The sequence below is a fragment of the Daphnia magna genome, linkage group LG10 (genome assembly GCF_020631705.1).
Source record: "Daphnia magna isolate NIES linkage group LG10, ASM2063170v1.1, whole genome shotgun sequence".
Classification (NCBI taxonomy): Eukaryota; Metazoa; Arthropoda; class Branchiopoda; order Diplostraca; family Daphniidae; genus Daphnia; species Daphnia magna.
The window spans coordinates 6,036,229-6,058,314 of NC_059191.1; the positions used below are offsets into that span (position 1 = coordinate 6,036,229).

General features: G+C 40.8%; 2 protein-coding genes and 1 long non-coding RNA gene across 4 annotated transcripts; 1 reads left to right on the forward strand and 2 right to left on the reverse strand.

Moving 5' to 3' along the window:
* Positions 1 to 713: 713 nt before the first annotated feature.
* On the forward strand, positions 714 to 4,086 carry LOC116932525 (the record flags this gene model as incomplete). Its single annotated transcript, XM_045180547.1, has 4 exons — positions 714 to 1,326; positions 1,948 to 2,093; positions 2,136 to 2,972; positions 3,889 to 4,086. Coding segments are annotated over 4 exons (1,794 nt in total), but the record flags the coding sequence as incomplete, so codon positions are not given.
* A 2,802-nt stretch (positions 4,087 to 6,888) lies between these two features.
* Positions 6,889 to 8,480, reverse strand: LOC123476861. The gene is made up of 4 exons (XR_006651835.1): positions 8,003 to 8,480; positions 7,616 to 7,930; positions 7,088 to 7,549; positions 6,889 to 7,028 (listed from the first exon to the last, which is right to left on the reverse strand). It is a non-coding gene; the product is annotated as an uncharacterized LOC123476861 (long non-coding RNA).
* Positions 8,481 to 9,338: 858 nt separating this feature from the next.
* Positions 9,339 to 12,430, reverse strand: LOC116916050 (zinc finger MYM-type protein 1). Of its 2 annotated transcripts, XM_045179835.1 has the most exons (5): positions 11,943 to 12,429; positions 11,704 to 11,859; positions 11,482 to 11,649; positions 11,051 to 11,403; positions 9,339 to 10,985 (listed from the first exon to the last, which is right to left on the reverse strand). In XM_045179835.1, exons 1-5 carry the CDS (start codon positions 12,091 to 12,093, stop codon positions 9,504 to 9,506), a joined length of 2,310 nt encoding a protein of 769 aa, XP_045035770.1. In that variant the 5' UTR covers positions 12,094 to 12,429; the 3' UTR covers positions 9,339 to 9,503. The 2 variants fall into 2 exon arrangements, with proteins under 2 accessions (XP_045035770.1, XP_045035769.1); XM_045179834.1 differs by having other exon boundaries at positions 11,482 to 11,859; positions 11,943 to 12,430.
* Positions 12,431 to 22,086: the final 9,656 nt, after the last annotated feature.

Genomic DNA, 22,086 nt, shown 5'->3' on the forward strand with positions numbered 1-22,086 from the left:
ACTTCTTAAAGACATCTTTTTTTGGTCGGGCAGGCCCATGTCCTAAAGTATCCCCGGCAGGACATCTTAAAGACATCCTTTTCTAGTCTTTTTTTGTCTTATCCCAATAGTAGGCCTGACGGGACATCTTACAGACATATTTTTTTTGTCAGTCATGTCCCTGTCCCAAAGTATCCCCGACAAGACATCCAAAAGACATCTTTTTTTGTTCTGGTATGCCCTTGTCCTAAAGTATTTCCGGCAGGACATCTTAAAGACATCCTTTTCTAGTCTTTTTTTGGCTTGTCCCAATAGTAGGCCTGACGGGACATCTTACAGACATCTTTTTTTTGTCAGTCATGTCCCTGTCCGAAAGTATCCCCGACAAGACATCCAAAAGACATCTTTTTTTGGTCTGGCATGCCCTTGTCCTAAAGTATCCCCGGCAGGACGTCTTTAAGCCATCCATTTTTAGTCTTCTTTTGTCTTGTCCCAAAAGTAGGCCTGACGGGACATCTTAAAGCCATCTTTTTTTTGTCAGGCATGTCCTTGTCCCAAAATATCCCTAACAAGACATCCTAAGGACATCTTTTTTTAGTCCGGGATGTCTTTTGGACTACCGGATATCCTTGGGATGTCTTAAAGATTACCCGTTGCTATGTGGGAACACACCAACAAATACACTGGAGCTTGTCAGATGTAGCAGACCAGAAAACATCGACGAGAATTAACAATGGGTTTTCGGGACCATCAACACAAATCCAGAAATCTTAGAAAATTTTCCGGAAACATCGATCGACGAACTGGAAGAAATTCAACTAGAACAACGAAGGACAATGACCACTACCATTAATTCACCAATATTTGGAGGATTGATAACGGATAATGGCAAAGGAAATATAATTTGGGACATGATCAACTGGGGATTACTAAAAAGCGGAAAGCCACCAAACGAAAAATGTGTCACCTACAATGGCTTAGCAAACGTATTAACATTGGAAACCTGTGACCCAAATTGGACACAATGTCAGGAAAGCCTGAAAAAACTCATCACCAGCAATGACCCTCTTGTACAAACCCAAACATCTGTAGCTAACTGTAGCCAGAGCAGTGGCAAAGGCAAAGCCTTTGAATACTCAGCTGATTTTACAATAAGACCTTTTAACACCAACCATTGTATAAAGGCAAATACGTCAATGGTAGTACTACAGGAATGTTCAGATACCAGTTCCATCTGGGGAACCTTCAATCACACAGGACAATTAATGGCTACCGATCGGACTGGACTACACACTCCAACATCAGACAGAAAATGTCTCAACCTAATAACAGGAAGATTAGCACTAGGTCATTGTCACGGAGGAAGCCAGAAACAGCACTTTAGTTTCTAATACAAAATTCCACATAAAATAAAAACATTATCGGAAGCAGCAATTATAGCACTACACACACAACACTCACTAAAGGGTAAAACCCTACCAGTAATCCCACCAATAACTAGAAGAGATATCCACGATGTGTCGTTACAAAGTAAAATGAGTGAACCAGCTAGTAGAGAAAAAAATCTAAAAATGTCCACAACAGCAGTTACCCCTACTACTACAATCACAACAAAGCCAACAACTACTACAATCAAAACAGCAGCAACCACATCCAAAATTACAACAACCACTACATCAAAACCGATAACAACCACAACCACAAAACCAACCACAACTACAAAACCCACCACAACCACAAAAACCACCACAACCACAAAAACCACCAACCCTACAAAACCCACCACCACTACAAAACCAACAAACCCCAAACCAACAGCAACAACAAAATCACTACCAACAACAACAACAAACTTGACGACTACAACAACTAGACACACGAGCACAACATCAACGAGTGCAACAACTTCAAAAACAACCATAGCCACAATAAATTCAAAAAGTATAATCTCAACAACCACAACTACAGAAACTTCACGGCTGATACCATACAAAATTATCTCTAAACCGTCAACAACAGAAAGAAACAGAACAATAGAAAAAGAGATCATCATGGCAGATGCTACAGAGAAGTGGCAAATACCACCTGAAAAAGCTACCCCAAATGAGGTTGAGGTACAAATAAGCAAACAAACTCCCCCAAAAATAGAAAATTAGGCAAGTGAAGCATTAAAATTAACAACACTGTATGAAAATAGGAAACCGGAGGCAAGGACATACGAGTCACCAATCAACGAAGACCCTAACTACGGATTACCAAAATCTATCAACGAACTTTATAGACACCTTAAATTTGAAATCAGTAAAATGCACGAGCAATACAAAATTAGCATGGAAACTGAACACGAGAACAAATTAGCTAAGGAAATCAGAGATGTTTATTGCCAGCTTTCAAAAATTAAGAGAACACAGGCAATAAACTTGGCGCAAACACACGGAATATTATCAGCCGCCGCTTTAGGATTACCAGTATGCAGTCGACTGTATGGTTTTGGACAAGCCATGACCTTACAGCAATGCGAACCAAAAAGGATTTTACTAACTGCCAACGAAACAAAATGTGGATTCCAACCTTTTTTTAATTATGGAACAAGCGACTGCACAATTGGAACGGATGGATGGTCAATCCACCCGTACTCTGAGTGTTTTTGGAAATCACAACTTGTAAACATCAATGGATACCCTCATGCTTGGGAACACAACGAAACAAACGGTGATTGGGTTAGGCAGGAAGCCAACATACACACACCGAATTTGGACCTGATCGCCGAATTTGAAGAACTTCACTTAAACGACTTTGATTTCGCCCTCAAGAGCCATCCGGCCCACGATACAATGGAGACGGAACAACTAAATATACTGAATGACTTAGTAGGAAGGTTACAAGAAGGAGAAACAAAATCTCTATCAAATATCATCGTGACCGAAGAACAAGATAATCAAATTGGGAATATGTTTTCTTGGTTCGACAAACTTAAAATTATGGGATTATCTGTAATAGGATTTCTACTCTTCCTAATATGCCTACGAATCTTCATAGTTTGCACCCCTTTCCCACGAATCATGCATCAAGTAGAGAAGAGAAGAAAATTACGAGAAGCGAATGAAAATAAAGACCGACAGGAAATGTATTCAATGCTACCAGAAGGCGTAGAGGAACAACCCTTCACACGAGAATTTGCGCTACTACCACTAATGGCATCTTCCTCACAAGATAGAGAAACGACAAACAAAATAAGGAAACCAAGTGCACCCAGAAGGGAAAATTTGTACCCAATGGCGGAATTAAAATGGGAAAATGAGAACAAATACTGCACTGGCATACAACATGCACCTACGTCGTTGGTTATGGAATGGTATGGGAGGACCTATGCCACTGCACTACTAAACCACACACAAATATATAAAAATAAGAAAAAACTATAATAATAATTAGACGCATAGCGCAGGCTTATAATCCACATATTACCACAGCACAAAAATAAAAATAAAAAAAATTTAAATAATGGGAAAAGGGAACACGGTGAATTAAAACTAACATAACGGAACAGTGAAAATGCAATGAATTTGGTTTATACTAAGTTGTGGCTATATTTCCAACAGGAAAAGACAAGCAATAACTAAAAAAAATGGAGAGAGTGAGAACAGGCAATTTATACATCTTCTTAGATCAAGATCAAGCTGATTTAAAAAACGAAATGGAATCCAACCACGACAGACAAAACTTGCAGTTCAATTACATTGAAGTGGAAGAAGAGTCGGACAGCAACGATGGCAGCAGTAGTACTGTAACTATTCCTTTAGGAGTAGAAGAAAGAAATGGAGGCGAACATAATAGCTGCCTGAGAACGAATTAGATTATTCTGCATCTGAAGAAGAATGCGTAAGTAATGACGAATATATGTTCCAGTACAGTCCAATATCCGAAGAGGATCAGCAAGAGGAGGTGGAAATCAACCCTGAGGACGTATTGGAAGAAAACCTACAAGATCCTGTCCACTCAGAACCTACCAGATCGTGGAACAACTGCAAAATGAAGACGGTACCAATTTTATCGTATGGAAGAGTAGGAAAAATAAGAATGGAGAACTTGCACAAGCCCAACTAAAAAATGGAAATTCGACCTACGAAATGATTTACGCACCTCGGGAATCCATTCGAAAATTCCATTCTTTATAAAAGAAGAAGAAAAGAGGGGAGGAGAAAAACTGAAAGAAACCTTCTCTGTAAACGGGCAAATTTTGTTGCATGGGATGGTAACGGAAGAACGTTTCGACATAACGGATCTACTGCTAGAATTTGGAGCAGATCCGGATATTATGGAGGATGGACAAACGATAGCACATCGGGCTGCAGCAACAAACAATACACACCTACTACGTGTGTTAAGTTATCACCATTGCAAATTACGCGCCTGGAATTCCCTAGGAGAAACACCGCTTATGGTTGCAATTGCACTAATTCAACGAGAAAGCATAAGCTTTCTTTGGGAAACATCAATCATCAGCAAATCAGGACGAGGAGCGGAAACTGTGTTGCACTATGTAGCTAAGTTTAATAATAGGAATGTCGCCTTAGGAGCCTGTGATTCGAGACGAGGAGTCGATGTAAATCAGAGATCCCTGCCGAGATTTGAGTCCGCTCTAATGGTTGCAGTTCGTTATGGGAACCCCGACATCGTCAATGTGCTTCTGAAAAATGGTGCCACAGACAACAATCCAGACAAAGATGGAAATTATACACAGGATGACATAAAAAACAAACAAATACGACGAATATTCAGAATTTGGAAAATGCCAGTGAAAACGAGAAAACAAAACTTACTTGCAATTCATAACGAAGAAAACCAGAGGAAAAGGAAGCGCACAAAATTTGAGTTATCAACCACGGAATCGGAAGAAGACTAGGACCCAACTACCATGTTGCATGCCGACGACCACTGCACAATAATATGATTAAAAATTTCAAATAACCTGTAGAATAGTTCTACTGTTTCCACAGCTCCAACATTCTTCAAAACTCAATATTGTATACAATATTGTATTCCCCAAACAGCGTCACACTAAGGCCGAATTGGTGCAACAATTTCTATTTCCCATATGGGGGGGAGGAGTGTAACGAGCCGCTTTTACTATACTACATTTCCATTATCCTTGCACGGGAGTTTGAGTGGCACATAGTATATGTCACTCAGCTAAGCCCTTCCCACTTCACCTTGTTACGGTCAACGTACGTCACGGTTGATGTATGTCACGACTGGCGTGCGTCACGGTCGACGTGAGCACCAGTGAATGTTGCATCCGGAGGATGCACCACCGGCGGATATCACTACAGGCGGATGTTACTACCGGTGGATGTTACTCCTGGCGGATGCCCCTGCCGGTGGATGCTTCATCCGGTGAAAGCTGCCTTCTAGAAGTATATAAACTCGTTGCAGTTTCTTGTATTTCCAGAGTTGTTTTTGTACTCTCAGTAAAACGTTGTACTGTGCACCAAGGACAAAGTACAATATTAAAAGCAGATCTTACAATAAGATATGGGCAAAAAATTTATTTAGAAGATAAGATACAGATAGTATCTCGTAAGATACAAGATACTTTCGTCGAAGATACTGTGTTCTAAAGTAAAAAACCGTAAATTTGTTTTTAGTAATTCGTTTTGCTGAATATCTGTATTATTATCCGCCGTTTGAAAATTCACATTTATGATGATTTAACATGACAATACAGTGAAATTCAAACTTTTTTCATGAACTTTTATGATAATGCAGTAGCGTTAACTTTCGCATTGCACTTTATAAACATTAGATTGCTAAAGAGATCTGGTTTTGTTCTGTTTCGTTTTGCACATAGAATATCTGTACCAGTACTGTATGAGCGCTCGATAGCTCCTGATGAAGCAGGTACAGAAAGTGAATCCCTCGCAACGACTGATAGAAACGAAAAGCGGTGACTATTGGTTTTCCAGAACTGTAGAGGTCGAGTTTTCATCAGTTTACTTTCGGGATCGTGGGGATTCGAGGGCTGCTCGAATGGAACATTTGGTTCGGTTAAGTAAGCTTCAAACTCGATAATTTTTCCAGGACCAATGGACTGAGAACATGGCTCTTCCAGTACTGCGGAGTAAAGCAGTGACTGGCTGTTTTTTCTTTAACGTGTTTGCCCTTGAGCACGTCTCGGACCCTCAGATTCCTCCGCTGGCGCTTCAACGACTTCATCGTCGCTAGCAATTTGGCCGGTAGCAAAGTACTTACAGTCACCTAAAAGTGCAAAGTTCAGAAGTCAGGATAATATATAAATTTTCAAACGTATACAAAACACTGATGAATAATGGCACACCGCTTACGATAGTGGCGATAGCGCGCTTCTAACTGGACTTTTACTGCTGAAAGAATGTCTGAGTCAGAGTGCTCTGAACGCTTTATCCATAATTTTTTGAATGGGGGATCCAAAAGTGCGCCTAGAAAGAAACACAAATGTTCTGTCATGGAACAGTTAACTTATACAAAAAAAAAATAAATTCGTACCCAAAACATAGTAGAAATCGTACAAAACGTAAGAAAATCGAGAAGCAAGTGATTTTTCAAGCGTAGCGGCGACATTCTTCAAATGTTTGATGGTTTTGCTTAATGTGCTGGCCGGATTAGGAACCTCGACTCCATGTCTGTCTTTGATTTTAAGACATAGAGTTGTGCGCAATCCAAGAAAAGACGGAATGACATTCCCAATGGATTCGAAATCATCCTGAAAGTCATCTGAAGCCTGTTTGAAAGGCTTGAGAAGGGCAACTAGTATTTTCAAAACCAAAAGCTCATACGCCGACAACTTTCCCAGCTCTTTTGTTGCATTCAGGGTCTCTTGGAGATAAGAGGCCTTTTCAAACGCTTCCAACAACTTTCGAAGCATTAAGTATTGACTATTCCACCTAGTAGCGTTTTCGTTCGGCAATCGGAAACCAACGGCTTTAAAAAGTTTTTCCGTGTCCAACACGCTTTTCCTAATGTAGGACACGATCTTCCCAGCTTTCTTTACGGAAGAAGCCGCTTCAACCCTAAATTATTACAAATTTCAATGTTAAAATTCCTGGCACCAAATGTTTAAAACGAATACCTGCAAAGCAGAAAGTCCGGTCTTAATCACGAGTTGGAGCAAATGGGCAACACATGAAGAGCGTTATTTCATGTTCAAAACGTATCTGTCTTGGTATGCTGGCTGTAAAGCATTGTTGGAAGATGGTATGACACTTTAAAGGTCTGTTTTTACTTCGTGGAACTCGTCCCTATCATCGTCGTCTTCGATTTTAATCTCGACAACGTCGATTTCCAATCCCGCTAGCATAGTCCAGAAAGCATCCTCCTATTTTTCTGTTGATGAGATATCTATCTCCACCATGTCCTCTTCATCACCATTTCCATTACTAACTGCTGGGGCGGACGTGATTGATCCGTCATCAAAGTTTTCTGTATAATCTCTAACACAGCTCACATCTTCAAACTCTTTCCAGCCAGGAATAGGTATATAAAACGTGTTGGCAACCACATTGGAACCGCCGTCTGTCTTATCTTGACTGATCTATCAAAATTTAAAATTGATATTTAGCAATGAATTATACATTTGTGAATAGAAAAACATTCTTACGGATTGAAAAGGAATTTGCCATTCCCCAATTATTTGCTCATACTCAGCAAATACGTTGGCTGCGGTGTGGCGGCCAGGCATATGCTTAATGCCTAAAAAGACATGCACGAGCTCATAATCCTGGGTTACTGCTTAGCACTTGAAGCCAATGTAACCCATCATTTGCTTTGAAGACCAAATGTCGAGTATGATGTTGAGTGACGTGCAGCTCTTTAGCAATTCAAGGGACCGTTGTTTGGTGGCAGCAACCAGCTTAGGCAACATCACATTTCTCATTCTCTCAGTCGAAGGAAGCTTGTACCCAGCCATTCCATTCTATATGCAAGAAAAAAACAAAAAAAAAACATTTGTTAATGTGTCTGATGCCATGTCAGATGATTTTGTTACCTGAATCCATTCCCTGAATTGGGGTTTTGTCAGAATATTGAGGGAAATATTGTCTTCAGCCATGGAATATGTTAACTGAACTTCGAGTTGCAGCTGTCGTGATCTCTGCATTGCTTTGCTTGTTGCATAATCCTTAATAGATTGTTGCTTAGGGTCAGTCTTTATCTTGTGTTGGGCTTCGTATGCTTTCCATTCTTCCGAATGAACACCTTTTAGATGTTTTGTAAAGTTAGTGAACGTTGTTGGACCTCCTACGAGGTAGCGAATTTTCTTGGCAGGACAGTCTCCTGTTTTGCATTTGGCATATATTTTGCCATTTGCCAAATCCTGCCGCTAATCAGATAAAAATTTGCACCTTCACACCGGAACCCAATTCGAAGTTGTAGAAGATGAAATTGGCGTTCCAGGTGGAAGCTGTAAAAAAAAAAGGGCGATAAGTGCTTATAACACCCATAAGTGCCTCACAGAACACAGACCCCCGACCTCGACCACCACGCTTACTGACACGCTCAGTAATTGATAAGTAAGATGATAAGTAATTGATGCTGAGTAATAACGATGGCTGTAAGTGTAAAAACTTAAAACGTCTCGTGTAAATTGTTGGATTCTTCCAGAATATAAAAAATTTGATCAAAAATTGTTGACTGCTATAAGGGTACAACTAAACAGCACGTTTTATTTCCTTACGCGTTAACGCGGAGTTGTAAGTGGTGCCAAAAAGTCGGGTGGCGCCAAAAATTCGCCACTTTTTTGGTATCTTATCTTATCTTATCTTATCTGTTTTTTTTCAATACAAAGATAAATATGCAAGTAACGGTATCTTACCTTATCTGTTGACATATTTTAGGAAAGATACAGATAAGATAAGTTACTTTTCACAATTGTTTGGGGGAAGATACAGATACCTCGAAAGAAACCAATTTTATTTTATCTTATCTGTATCTTATCTATCTTTTTGAAAAGATAATAAACAATGGTTAGTAGCTTCAACGCTCTAAAAGTAGCACTTACACCAGCTCTAGTGCTAGCTCATCCAAACTACGATTTACTGATGGAAATTTTACCGGACGCCTTTAGTTTCGGCATAGAAGGTGTACTAGCCCACCGCATCGATGGAGTCGAAAGACCAGTAGCTTACGCAAGCCGTCTACTATCTAAATCAGAAACAAATTATTCTATCACAGAGAAAGAATGTCTTGCATTAGTATGGTGTCTTACCATAGGCGTAGAGTTCTCTAAATCCCGGGTGGGGCGGGGGCCAAACAAAATTCACCATCCCCCTCCAGGGCCCCAAAAATTTGCCCGTAGGATATTAAAAATTTTCAACCAACTTTCAAACTGTTGAAAGTGAAACTGTATTGAAACAACAAGCGCATGGTGCATTGATTCATAAGGAGGAGGACAAGGATTCAAGGAATGAAGTGTTCTGGATTTTAGATAACTGGATTAATAAATAATATTGAATATTGCACCTGCTTAAGCTTAACAAAAACATTAATTCCTAAGAGTCAATTGGCTTTACATTTGACTTGCCGTTTGTGGCATTTGACATAGAAAATGTTCGCATACGCAAGTGAACTTTGGCAATGAAATTATCTAAAAGCACGTCCAATTCAAAAGTTTTAACGATATCACGGTGAGTGTTTAATAGAGCGACGGCGTTCAATCTTTTCTGAGTCATTGTTGAGCGTAGGTAACTTTTGAGTCGCCTTAAACCGGAATATGAACGCTCAGCGGTGCAAGTCGTGACTGCCATAGTAAGAACGATCTTGACTAGCTTGACAACTTCGGATGCTAAAGAGCGAATACCCATATGATGATCCATCTTGAGGAAGTCGAGAAAGTCCTGAAAATCTTTAATCTCTTTTTTTTCACTCTTGGCTGCATCCAGTGCAATATTTCGATGAAGTAGGAGTCGCTGATAATCTTCAAAATCATTCTGATAGAATTCCTCTAAATATTCAACTCCAGTTTTCCCAATGAGAAATTCTTCAACTTTCTTCAAATGGGTCGTAGTCGAACTTGGTTCGAAACGGTCCGAAAGCCCAACAATGACTCCGTCGTAAGCAGCGAAGTAAATCTTGCGATACATTTCTTTCGGCGTAGAGGGGAAATAAGCTGCTGCCGATCCAGTGCGTCTCGCCGGAGGTCTTCTTTGACGGGGCAATTCCGGCTCATCCAAATCATAAAATTTTGCTGAAGCTTCAGCCGACGTCCACAGGACATCAAAACGTTCTTCGGATCTGGCATCTATGAAAACCTTTTTCAATGCTTCAATAACGGCTTCTGCTCGCTGGAAATTTAACTGGGCTCCTTGTAACTGGGTGTTTGCATCCTCCAACGTTGTAAAAATTTGTCGCAGCATTTCGAGTTTTAAAAATGTGTCAAATCTCTGGAACGATGCTAAAAATCCTGCAGCTTCGGCTTTACATTTGACGAAATCTTCATTTGTTTCAAGGTCTTGTAGCCATTCAATGAGGAAAGAATAATTACTAGTGATGGATATGATTGATATCTTGCGCATAATAAACCGAGTTGGACAAAAGGGACGAAACGATGTTCCATTGGCATCTGCATTATCATTTTGATCCTGGAAGTTATGGAACCAAGCTAAGCGCTTTGGAGATCCTCTGGCAAATGCAATGAAATTCTGCACAAGAGACATGGTGTTGGCAATATCGGTATTCCTGGAAACCTCAGCCTGCACGACAAGATTCAATGAATGAGATCTACAATGAACAAAAAGCGCACGATGTTCTGTTTGCATGATACGAGTCTTTAAACCCGAAATATCGCCAGCCATAGCACTAGCGCCATCGTAACATTGACTGCGACAGTTATTGATTGAAATGTTAAACCTTTTCAGGGTGTCCATCACAATATTAAAGAGATCCGCGCTTTTGGTTGTGGCCGTTTCATAAAATCCTAAAAAATCTTCATAGATTTCAAAGTCGTCATCGACTGTTCGAAAGCATATGGAAACCTATTCATTGAAATATTTCATTTTTATTAAAATTTTCTAAGTTCAAATTTACTATTAATTCGTACCTGTTCCTTAGCTGATATATCTGACGATTCATCAAGCATCAGACCAAAGTAAACTCTACTTTGCAAAGTTGCAACAATGTCCCTTTGGGTTGCAAGAGAAAAATCCGTGATGATTTCATTACAAATTTCGGGTGAAAGCCATTTGTATTTTTCTGGCCTTTCCAACCATTTTTGCAATGGAAGATAATCCAAAGATCTCTCGATAAGTAGTTGGCGAAGATTAGATGTCTCTTCTGTTTTGCCTCGAATTGCTAAGCCTTGCAAGCACAAGTATCGTATACTCGAAAAGATTCGCTTCAGTGCACTTCTGTTATCTTCCATATCCCTTTTAAGAATATTTGAGAAAGTGGCAGCTGTTAAACGAAATGAATGAATATTTCAATAAACCACTTTAGTAATAAATAATCAAAATACAAATAATAAAGGCTTACAAATTGGGGTTTTTTCAGCATCAAGTAGGCCGGAAACGGCGGCTAGGTGAAGAGCAGATCGTTCATGGATTTTAAATCTCTCGATAGCATCTTTCCATCTATCAAATCCCTTTTCTACAAAAGCTTGAAATGCATCCTTCTCTCTAGATTCGCGAGGCAATGGGAGCCCTAATTTGGAAGCCTGAGTACAAATTTTGCAGTAAACTTTCAAAGTTTCTATACGGTATTCTATCCACGAAAATGTCTCTGTCCATTTCGGAATGAACCGCCGTCCATAAGGCTTTTGTTTAGATTTTGATGCAGAAGCTTCTGCAACAGCACGAGCACAAGCACAATGAGATTGACTCAAAGGTATTACATCACTCAGGCTATCTGAAACTAATAAAGAGCTATGAGCTGACAAATTGACAATGAATGTTAAGAGCTAAGAATAAAAAAAATAATGTTACGAGTAAAAATACCTTGGTCTGTTAACCCAGATGGTACTGGTTCATTAAAATCTTCGTGAACGTCAACTATTTCTTCACTGTTACTACACGGGGATACTGTAACAGCTGGTACTGATTGAAAATCAGAACTGTTTTTCTTTGATCGGATAACGAATTTATCCATTTCACCAAAAAAACTTGCAAACGAATCTAAATATTACACGTCACTACTCACTTACATGATGTAAGACGTACACTATTACACTAGTAAATCACAAACACTATGGCTGTTCAGCAAGCCACAAATTTACTGAAACACTCCGCAGTTTTCACGTGCATTGTGCTCTAATAACAAGGAAAATTCAACTCTAGAAATTTGAAAGAGCAGAGCAGAAGAGAAGTAAAGAAATAAACAATAGGTGTCCCAGCGTTGCCAGTTTAAATTTCTTATAGCCAACACGTCTACTACTCTACTTTAATATTTTTCAGTAAAATAGTAAAAAAATATGGTTTAAAGACGAAAAAGCGTAATTATATTTTCATTTGATTTAAAAAATACATTTTTTGGAGGATTTCCCGGTGGGGGCCAAATTTTCCCGGTGGGGGCGGTCGCCCCCACCGCCCCCACGGTGTCTACGCCTATGTGTCTTACCAAGTTTCAATGTTTTGTGTGGGGTTGTCAAGTGAAAGTGATCACCGATCATCAAACGTTGTGTTGGTTAATGAGCAAGCGGGACCACGCCGGACGTTAAGCGCGTTGGACTCTCTTGCTTCAGGAGTACGATATAACTATCGTAAATTGTTAACGACAGAAGTCGTTAGGGATAAATGTAAATTTAATTTTTTGTTTTGTATGTCTGTATGTACGTGTGTGTGTGTGTGTGTGTGTGTTCGTGTCATTGCCGAGGGGCAGACAAGTCTGAACTTGTCTGACCTTGGCTAAACCATTTGGTTTTGCAATAGGTTACCCTCCCTTACACTTCCGCCACCCCATTTACACCTAAAGCTAATTGTTCGCGTTAGCGCCCTTCTTTTGTTTTCCCTTTTTCATGCATTTCCGCCGTAGTCGAAGACGGAGGGAGATGCGGCAACGAGGTCACTCTTAATCTTTTTCGTCGTGGCTGCAGTCGCAACCTGTCGCTCCAATTTTCGGTGCTGTACCCTCGTGCCGTGTCGGCTAATACAATCGCAGCGTGGCCTTTTAGCCACTGAGTTAACCACATTCCGTTTCACTTATTTCGGTGGTTAACATATATCGTAGTGGGAAAACACACGACAAAGCCGACTGCCTCTCACGAAACGCACTTCAGCAGATAGAAGAAATGGAAGATGATCGATATTTCATCGTTGCGGCCATTGGACAAAACGCAGTGGATTCGGGTGAGTCGACGTGAGTCTATTGAAACACAATGTTTCCAGCCTGAGAACTTCTAATATTCTATGTAGTGCTTCTCCTCTTTTGAAAAGATGAATATCTTAGTTTAGGAAAATTTCCCGCTCCCGTGTGAATGATCGGCAGATCCCTCTAGTCTGTTGCCATGTTGCACTATATATGGCGATATCACGGTGGGGACTTTTTTCATAACTTAAAATACCAAATAAAATACAAAATACAAAATACAATCCGGGAAATGACAGCTAATGTGTTTTGAATCTTGTGTCATGTATCGGAGAAATGTTAAAAGTGTTACAATATTGACAACAAATATATAAAACAAATGATGAACCTGTCACGTAAAAGGGTTCGTTCAGAATTGAAGAGAATCTCATCTCCAGGGAAGTTTTAAGACCACCGACAAAAGTCTCGCAGTAATTGAAGTCTTCCGTTGCCTCTTAAAAGGGGGTGAGAACGATTACAACTTCTTTCAGCTGCTGGATTACCAGAGGAGACAGTTTTGGATGTTTTTTCGTCGTAGCGTTGAATTAGTTGTGCAGTTAAGCGTAAATTTCAAGAACTCCGATGATGGATTTAAGAGTATACATTAGTCTGTTTCATTCCCGCACTTTTTTCGATTTTCATATGGGCCTTTTTTTATTGAGGTTACTTATAGGTTGAATAACTACCATATTTTTTTTTCTTAAAAAAAAATAAAATCTAGACCCCCCGCCAACTCATAAAGTGTCAAAATGGGTGTTTTTTTACGGTTTTTCGGCACGCTTGGACTGCGTGTTAGTTTTAAAAATCGGGCCTTAACATATTATTATTTAACTAGTGGAACTACATATTTTTACCATTTTTGAAGAAAATCGAATGAAATTTAGACCCCCCGCGATAAGTTTTTATATTCCGTTTTCGATATGACAAGGTCACTCAATGACTTTACCTGTCGGGATGTGAAAAATTCCCTTTAGTCTTATGTCATCAGATATAATAATATTAGGCAACAATGTAAGGAGTCATTAGACTCATAAGTCATAACCACGGATTAACGGATTAACGGATTAAACCGTCTCTGCTAGTGATCAACTCCTGACAACTTCTCCTACCCTGGTCTAGCAGCTGGGTCTTTCCTTGCAGTGGAACATGTCGATTTGGAGTAAGTAGTCAGTTACGAAGCGTTCTCAGATGTCGCTGACATATTCCCAGCTTTGCCGATCAATTTCCAAAAGGCACGCGTTGTTTGCCTCGGGAGTGATGAGCTTCACTGCTGGCTATGGCGGAGTACATTCGACTGAATCGGAGTACATCGAAGATTTGGGGCAATGGGGAGCGGTCATAGCTTCCTTCTGCCACGTAGGTAAGTGGCCTGGCATTCACCATACTCTCCGTCTCAATAAGACTGCATTCTAGTTCCAAGCATGCGTGACCATTTAATAGCCGCATTAAATCCTTTATCGTCCGCGCCTTGCGTTCCAAAACCCTCCCAACCATGGGGCTAGGCTGGCGGAGAATATCGATTCAGTTTTCCACATTGCCAGAAGTTCGTGGATGGCTGGATCGGATCTTAACACTTTCATATGGTTGGAGACGCATCTGGATGTCTGGGCCTTGTCCAAGTACATAATAGACATGCTACTCCTTCTAGCGGAGAATTGTCTTAATGCTAGGAAGAAATCAGGTGCGGATATAGTTTTCGTTAACACCAAATGGACGGTTCTAGTCAAAGCACAAGTAAATAGGCAAGCATAACTCTTCGGCTGTTTGATTTTGCCTTTCCTTTTGACTGAGGATTCACCCGCTTGGAGATTTTCTTCGCTTTCCTCCGTTGGTTCCATGTCTCGAGCTTCCGTAAGGGCCTCCATATCTGGAGGCTCTGTCATGGGCTTCAAAACCAAACCATCCGTTGACGGGGGATCCGTGAAAGCCGTGGGATCAGCTTGTTTGCGTTTTTACTGGATGTTGGGTGTTTGTAGTACAATGGCTTGCGAAATATATACCCGTGATTTCGAAGACTTTTGCTTGTTTCAGGCGATTTAATGGTAGAGGAGCAGCTTCTTCTCTAAATGGTCGTGAAGATAGTCGTTGGCATATGACGCAGGCATGCCAAAGATATTTAGTCTGTTGGCGTCCTTTGATAATCCAAAAACGTTGTCTTAGATCCGAGAGGGTATTTTTAACTCCAGCGTGTTTCAGCGAGACATTTCGGTCTTGGGTGATTAATTTGACGACTTGATGGTGAGTGGTCAATAAGATGGCGGGTTCAATTCCCCTGTCTTATAGCGCTAGCTCAACCCTTCTTTTTACTCTAATTACTCGATCACTTGCATCCCAGACGGGTCGGAGTGCGGCAATTTTTTCCTTTTGATGTGGTGGCCTCCCTTCTTGTAGGTCTTAGAACGTCTTATATAACGTCCTCGATAGGCTTCTCTTTGGAGCTGTAGATAAGTAGCTCCACTTTCGGCAGGTCCCCTACGGTTAGATGGTCTACCATTATTTGTTTTCCGTACCCTATCTTGATTGGAGTTTTCACTTGTGTGGCGTTTGCGGAATGGTCTCTGGATAGTTACTATGGTTAGTATCCAGGCGGTTCTTCGGAGTAATCGATTCCATGACGGAATTCGATCCAGCTGTCATTCCACTTGAGTAGCTGGCTCCACGGAAGCCACCGACATGATGACGGTTTTGGATTTGGCTTCCACTTCAATCCACTCACAATTACTAGGTTCTCCTTCCTCGGGTGTTGAATCTGGTTCCTATGATGGACCATCATGGCCATGAACATGATGGCCATGATGTTTCACCACAGCTCAGAGTGTATCATCAGCGTTGCCATTGGCGCTACCCGCTAGGTGAGATCCGTAGGATTTTGAACAGCTGGGCATTGCTGCCACTATTTCGGTTCGCGAATGACTACTTCACCGGTTTTTTTTTAGCCTAATATAGGCTACGGCTTCAAAAGCTGCCTCGGATTTGTTGCCGAAAACACGAATCTCTGCAAGTTGTATGACTCTTTTCGAGTAACCTATCCAGCGGGGGATTTTTAGGTTGGTGAACTCGTTCAACCCAGTCATAGCTGATATCCATGTAATTCGAATCCCTATGACCTTCGGTTGACCTTCTTCCAGTTTCTGAGTGAATATTTTTATGGGATTGATAAGCCCCTTCTCACAGAGAAATATACGGACTATTTGGTCGTAGGTGACCCAACTACGTATGTTGAGTTTTGCCTTCTGTGGGATGAATTTTGTTTCCTTTATTCTTGTTTTGGCTGTGGAGGTGCTGTCGGCGCCTCTGAGGTAGTCGTCGAAGTAGATCTACTCCTTTAACTGTTCAACTGTGGTGGAGTAAAGTGGCTCCATTCCGTCTAGGTGCTTGTTGAGGGTAACTCGTAGCAAGAATGGGCTGGAGCTAAAACCAAATGGGACAACAATGGGTCCATTTGTAGGCGACTAGAGGCGAGCCTGGCGTTTCTAGCTCCATTACCTACATAAATCTTACAACTTCAGCGTCTTCAGGATGCAGGGTGATGTTCAAAAATGCTTTTTCGATATTTGCTATCCATGCGATTCGATGAAAACGGAATCGCATTAAAACGGCTAGCAGATCGTGGTTGACATTCGTGCTGGTTTCCAAAACGTCGTCAAGGTTCAGTTTTCAATTTTCCGCCATCGAACACCAGTAGAATTGCTGTGGTTGTTTTGTTCCGTCGGAGGACAAGATGGTGCGGTAGATAAGTTTGGAGTCATCCGTAGTTTGATCTGCCTCCTCTACGAAGTTTTAGATTCGCAGTTGGTCGATTTCCTTATGGTAGGATGATAGAAGCGCTGGTGTTCTTTTGAGTAATTTTCAGTAGACTCTGCAGTCTTCATTTTGCCACCAGGAAATTTTTCTCTAACCTCCAGTTGTCCGTTTTCCACGAGATTGGGGTGCAGTATCACCTATCTTCTTGACGGGTGATTTGTTTCCAAAGAAGCTAAGTGGATCGTCTGGTTCTACTGCATCGTAATTGTTTAAATTGGCGAAGTGTTCCAGTTTCCAAAACAGCGATAAATCGAAGTCCGTCTTCCGTTTCAATTCTTGTTTTACGATTTTCCGTTTTTTCTTTTTGCTTCTGGAGATATGGTCAGGCTCCTTGCTAGAATTTTCTTCCGTAAGTCACAGTCCGTTGACTGTGGCGCAGGTATGGCTGCTACTGGAACAGGAGCAGCCGCTACTGGAGCAGATTTGGCTGCTCCTGGATCTGCTGCAGATGCCATTTGTACCGTAGCTTGATTTTGAACTATTAGCTGCTGAATCTGTAAGGTGTAGTCCTATTGCTGATAAAGAATTTGGGCTACAAACGCTTCTTGCTGTTAATTGAGCAAATCTTGGAGCAGCTTGTTCCTGTCTTTATCCCGTTTGCGATCTTCATTTTTCTGCTGGTCTTGAAACTTAGCGTCCAGTTTGTGTTAGTATTCGTCGCATTTTTTTTTGCGAGAGTGAGTACCATACTGATTTCTTCTTCGACTTCCGCTACTGTGGAATAATCTTCTTCGATTTGCTCCTCGGTGGCGTTAGCAGCTTGCAGAGACCATCTTACTTGATCGCCCGCCTTGATACATTTTTGGTAATGCCAGTTCAGGAGTTCAGTCTCCGTGGCAAGGTCGATATCCAATTCTGCTGTCATGGAGACGTCTTTTTACTTCTTTATTTTCTTCTTTGTCCTGGTGAGTTGGCCTTTTACGCCTGAACGTGTTGCAATCGCCACTCCTGTCATCTTGACTTTTTTTGCTGGAACTAACTGAAGCAAAAAAAGAAAAGGGGCTTGTCTTTCCTTGCTCCTATCGTCGATGATACCGGGTTTTCAAACCTTTTAGTTATTGGCTGCTTAGTGGTTCACAGTGGGGTTCCACTTCTGGATTTCCATTAAAGGAGTGGATAAAAAGATTAAGGTGAAAGTTTTTTACTTTCGTTATTGCCACCAGTTGCGGTTAATGGAAGGGATTAGCGCTGTTCTCCAGATAGTGGGCGTATTGTTAAAACTCCACTGGTTTAGATTCTTCCTCCTTCCTTCCTTCCGTCAAACAGGTGACTGGCTGATGTAGCGAATTTCGATTTTGGCTCTTAGTTAGCTTTCGGTAACTTCGAGCAATGTACCGATCTTGTTGTCAGTAATAAATGATGTCACAGCGTTTGGGCGGTGTTTTAACACGATTCAAGATAGTTGGTTATTAAACGGAGTACCAAAATTGGCTTTTCAAATAACATGAATGTTAACGACAGAAGTCGTTAGGGATAAATGTAATTTAATTTTTTGTTTTGTATGTCTTTATGTCCGTGTGTGTGTGTGTGTGTGTGTTCGTGTCATTGCCGAGGGGCAGACACGTCTGAACTTGTCTGACCTTGGCTAAACTAACACCCTTTGGTTTTGCTATAGGTTACCCTCCCTTACACTTCCACCACCCGATTTACACCAAAACTAATTGTTCGCGTTAGTACCCTTCTTTTGTTTTCCCCTTTTCATGCATTTCCGCCGTAGTCGAAGACGGAGGGAGATGCGGCAACGAGGTCACTCTTAATCGTTTTCGTCGTGGCTGCATTCGCAACCTGTCGCTCCCATTTTCGGTGTTGTAACCTCGTGTCGTGTCGGCTAATACAATCGCAGCGTGGCCTTTTAGCCACTGAGTTAACCACATTCCGTTCCGCTTATTTCGGTGGTTAACAATGGAGGTTTCAATGCAAGGTTTCAAGTATTGCGAACAAAAATTTATAAAGAACTTAACAAAGATTCACCATAGCGTAGTTTATGAAATTTAGGTTGCATAGATATGCAATTTTGGTAAAAAGAAGGAAAACATTTTAAATTTTGGAAAATAAGTGGAAAATTTTGTTTTTTGACCTCTAGGTGGTGTGAGCATTCACTTTTGAGGTAAAAATACAATTTTTAAATTTTTTGAAAAAGTTTGTTATTTTGACCGTTAGGTAGCGTAGGAGTTCCCTTCTGGTGGAGATATTGTTTGAATTTGATAAGGCAAGAAAAGTTTGTAGTTCTGGACGCCAGATGACGTATCCATTCAGTTAGAATGCAAGTTTGAAATAATTTTGAAAAAAAATAAAATAGTTGGAATTTTGAGCGCTAGATGGCGCCACTCTACTCGAAAATTTAAAAAAAATTATTTTGGTGTTGTCTATTTCTAGATATATTTTAGAAAGTCTTTTTCTTTTTTGTGTTGTTGTGCAATTGTTAAATTTCGCTCCAAATTGAAAGCAAAAGAAAGAAAGAAATGGCAATCATATTTTTTATTTATTAATTTATTTTTGAAGGGAGAATTCAAAAGTTTTTTGTAACATGAAACAAAAAATACCTTTTCCCCAAGGCATACACGTGGTGCGTCACACTCACAGACCCAAAAACTTAAATTTTAAATTAAATTTCAATTAAAGTAAGTGGTTCGAAGGAGCATGTAAAGTATAGGTCAGCCCGTGTACTGATCTTACCTTATGTGACGTAGAATTCAGAAGAAAACAATTGAAGGGAGATGGGCGAAAACGTCAAACGAGGGGGAATAAGAGGCTGCATAAAACAAAAAGAAAAGAGGCGTAAAAGGAAGAAGGCAGTAGTTTTTCTGGTAGGGTAGTTTTTAGTTGGAAAAGATCTGCTGGACAAAATTCGTTTCGACAAGCAATTACTGCAATTATTGTAAGTAGAACAAGTCCAATTTCATATTTTTTCTGTTTGTATTGCTTGGGGGATGACTGAACCGCCCCTCCCCCAGTTGTATGTCTACTCATGCAAATAAAGTTGGAAAGGCCACATGTGATCATCATTTGAAAAGTTTGTGATTTGCGAACATCACCTGGTGGTCTCCACCAGTAACTAAGGCTCGTCTGATCTTCTTCCCTCAAACGCACTTGCAGGAACATTTTGGCCATTTTCGGCCGGTGATTTTTTTAACTTCTGAAACGTAATAGCACTCCTACCAGGTTGGAATAGAGGCCAGGTACCTTTAACAATACTGTGTTAAATAAGATACCACGATGTTTTGCCGATAGGTTGAACACTATTTTTAACTTATCCGGTTTGTGAGGGTGAGTCACTGCATGATGCGGAACGTACCACCTTCTTCCCGAGTCTTCATTATTTAATTCACCTGATGAAACTTGTCTAGCGTATCCCAATTCAACGTATTCATTAATGGTCTTTGAATAACGCTTTGTTAATTCCGGTTGTCGTAGTAATCTCCTTTCCAAAGCGAATTTTTTTTTCAATATCTGATGGGCATTGTCAGGAAGTATTTGGCGGGGTATTCGCCACGTAAGGCCTATCTCATAACGTCCGGTATCCAGCAAGCGAATCGTCTGACCAAGAGAGGTTAACGCAGCTTGATCATGCGGGGAAACTAATTTCCCTACGTCTGGTTTTGTGCCGATTGGCTCTGTTGTTGAAAAGTTCTCTTCCAATGCTGTTAATGGGTGTTCTTTCGATTTTGTTGACGTGCAGTGACTTGCAATTATATTCTTGTGAAATGTTAGCTGGTTTAACTGGAACTAACTACCGTCCAGCCTAAAGAAGTCCGTATTGCTGTGGGGCCTGGCGCAACCTTAGCCGGCCATCTGACATCCAACGTTAGGTGTACATCCAGGATATCATACCCAAGCAGGATGGTTACCAGTGTAACGAAGCAATCAAAATGTATATATCTTTGCAAGATACCCACAATATGATCTACTTTCTTATGCTTACCTTATATTCATATTATATTCCTATTCACTATTATAAGCGTATTTGCTAGTTGCTTCATGTGCAATCATGTTGACCTAGATAAAACTTCCGGGTTCTGACTCACGCGTGTGACGTACCTGTACAACACGAACATCACGCCACGTTACAAGACATCCGTGATTGGCTACACGCGTGAAGTACCTATACGTCATCACATATCACGCCATACACGAAGATTCGACGTTTCATGGTGAACCCACTTTCTGACAGGAGTCAGACAAGTACCAGCTTGCAAGATGTTTAGTCGCCTTTAGCTTGAATTATCACTCTTAAACAGTAGAATTTTTATCTTGATGTCTTAGCTTATTCACCTTAATTCACTAGTTATTCCTCCCAACTTATTTTGTTCTTCTTTCCACTCCGAGCATCGCGAGTATTCGAATTATCTTCTCAACACGTATTCCAAATACTATACGTGTCGGCAAGTAGTATTGTTTCCCGTTTTTCTCCTATTATTCCCTCACGCTTGTACGCCCGCACTACCAAGGTAAGATCAAATTACTTTGTCTCGAATCTCGCGCTCAGTTTCCCGATTGGACTTACGTCCATGAATCCCTACTCGTTTTGTAAACCTTTCCGCCTCAGCTTAATAATACATAATCATCATTGTGGGTAAATACGCCTTTTAGTTTATTCACACAACCAATTGTCTTAATTCATCAACCCATTAACCCGAGAGGGAGAATACTTTACACCAGCGACGTGTCAATTTCTTCTAGTGGTATTGTGGATAAATGGCTCCAACGAGGGATTTCCAACGGCCAATGGATTTTTCGTTTAGTGAGGTGAAACTCGGGTATTTTAAGAGCGTTCTTCATTGCATAGGCCACTGAATGGTTGCTGGATGCGATCGTGAAGCTGGTAGTGGTTGTCGAGATGTCCGATTCGGTTCCTTGGATCGACTTAAGTTTGATGAGATTGATGTGCTCTTTCAGTCCCAATTTTCTGGCCATCTCCGTACGAATTAAAGATGACTCACTTGCGCTGTCTAGTAAAGCATACGTTTTTACCCAGTTTGCTCCGTTGAACACGAA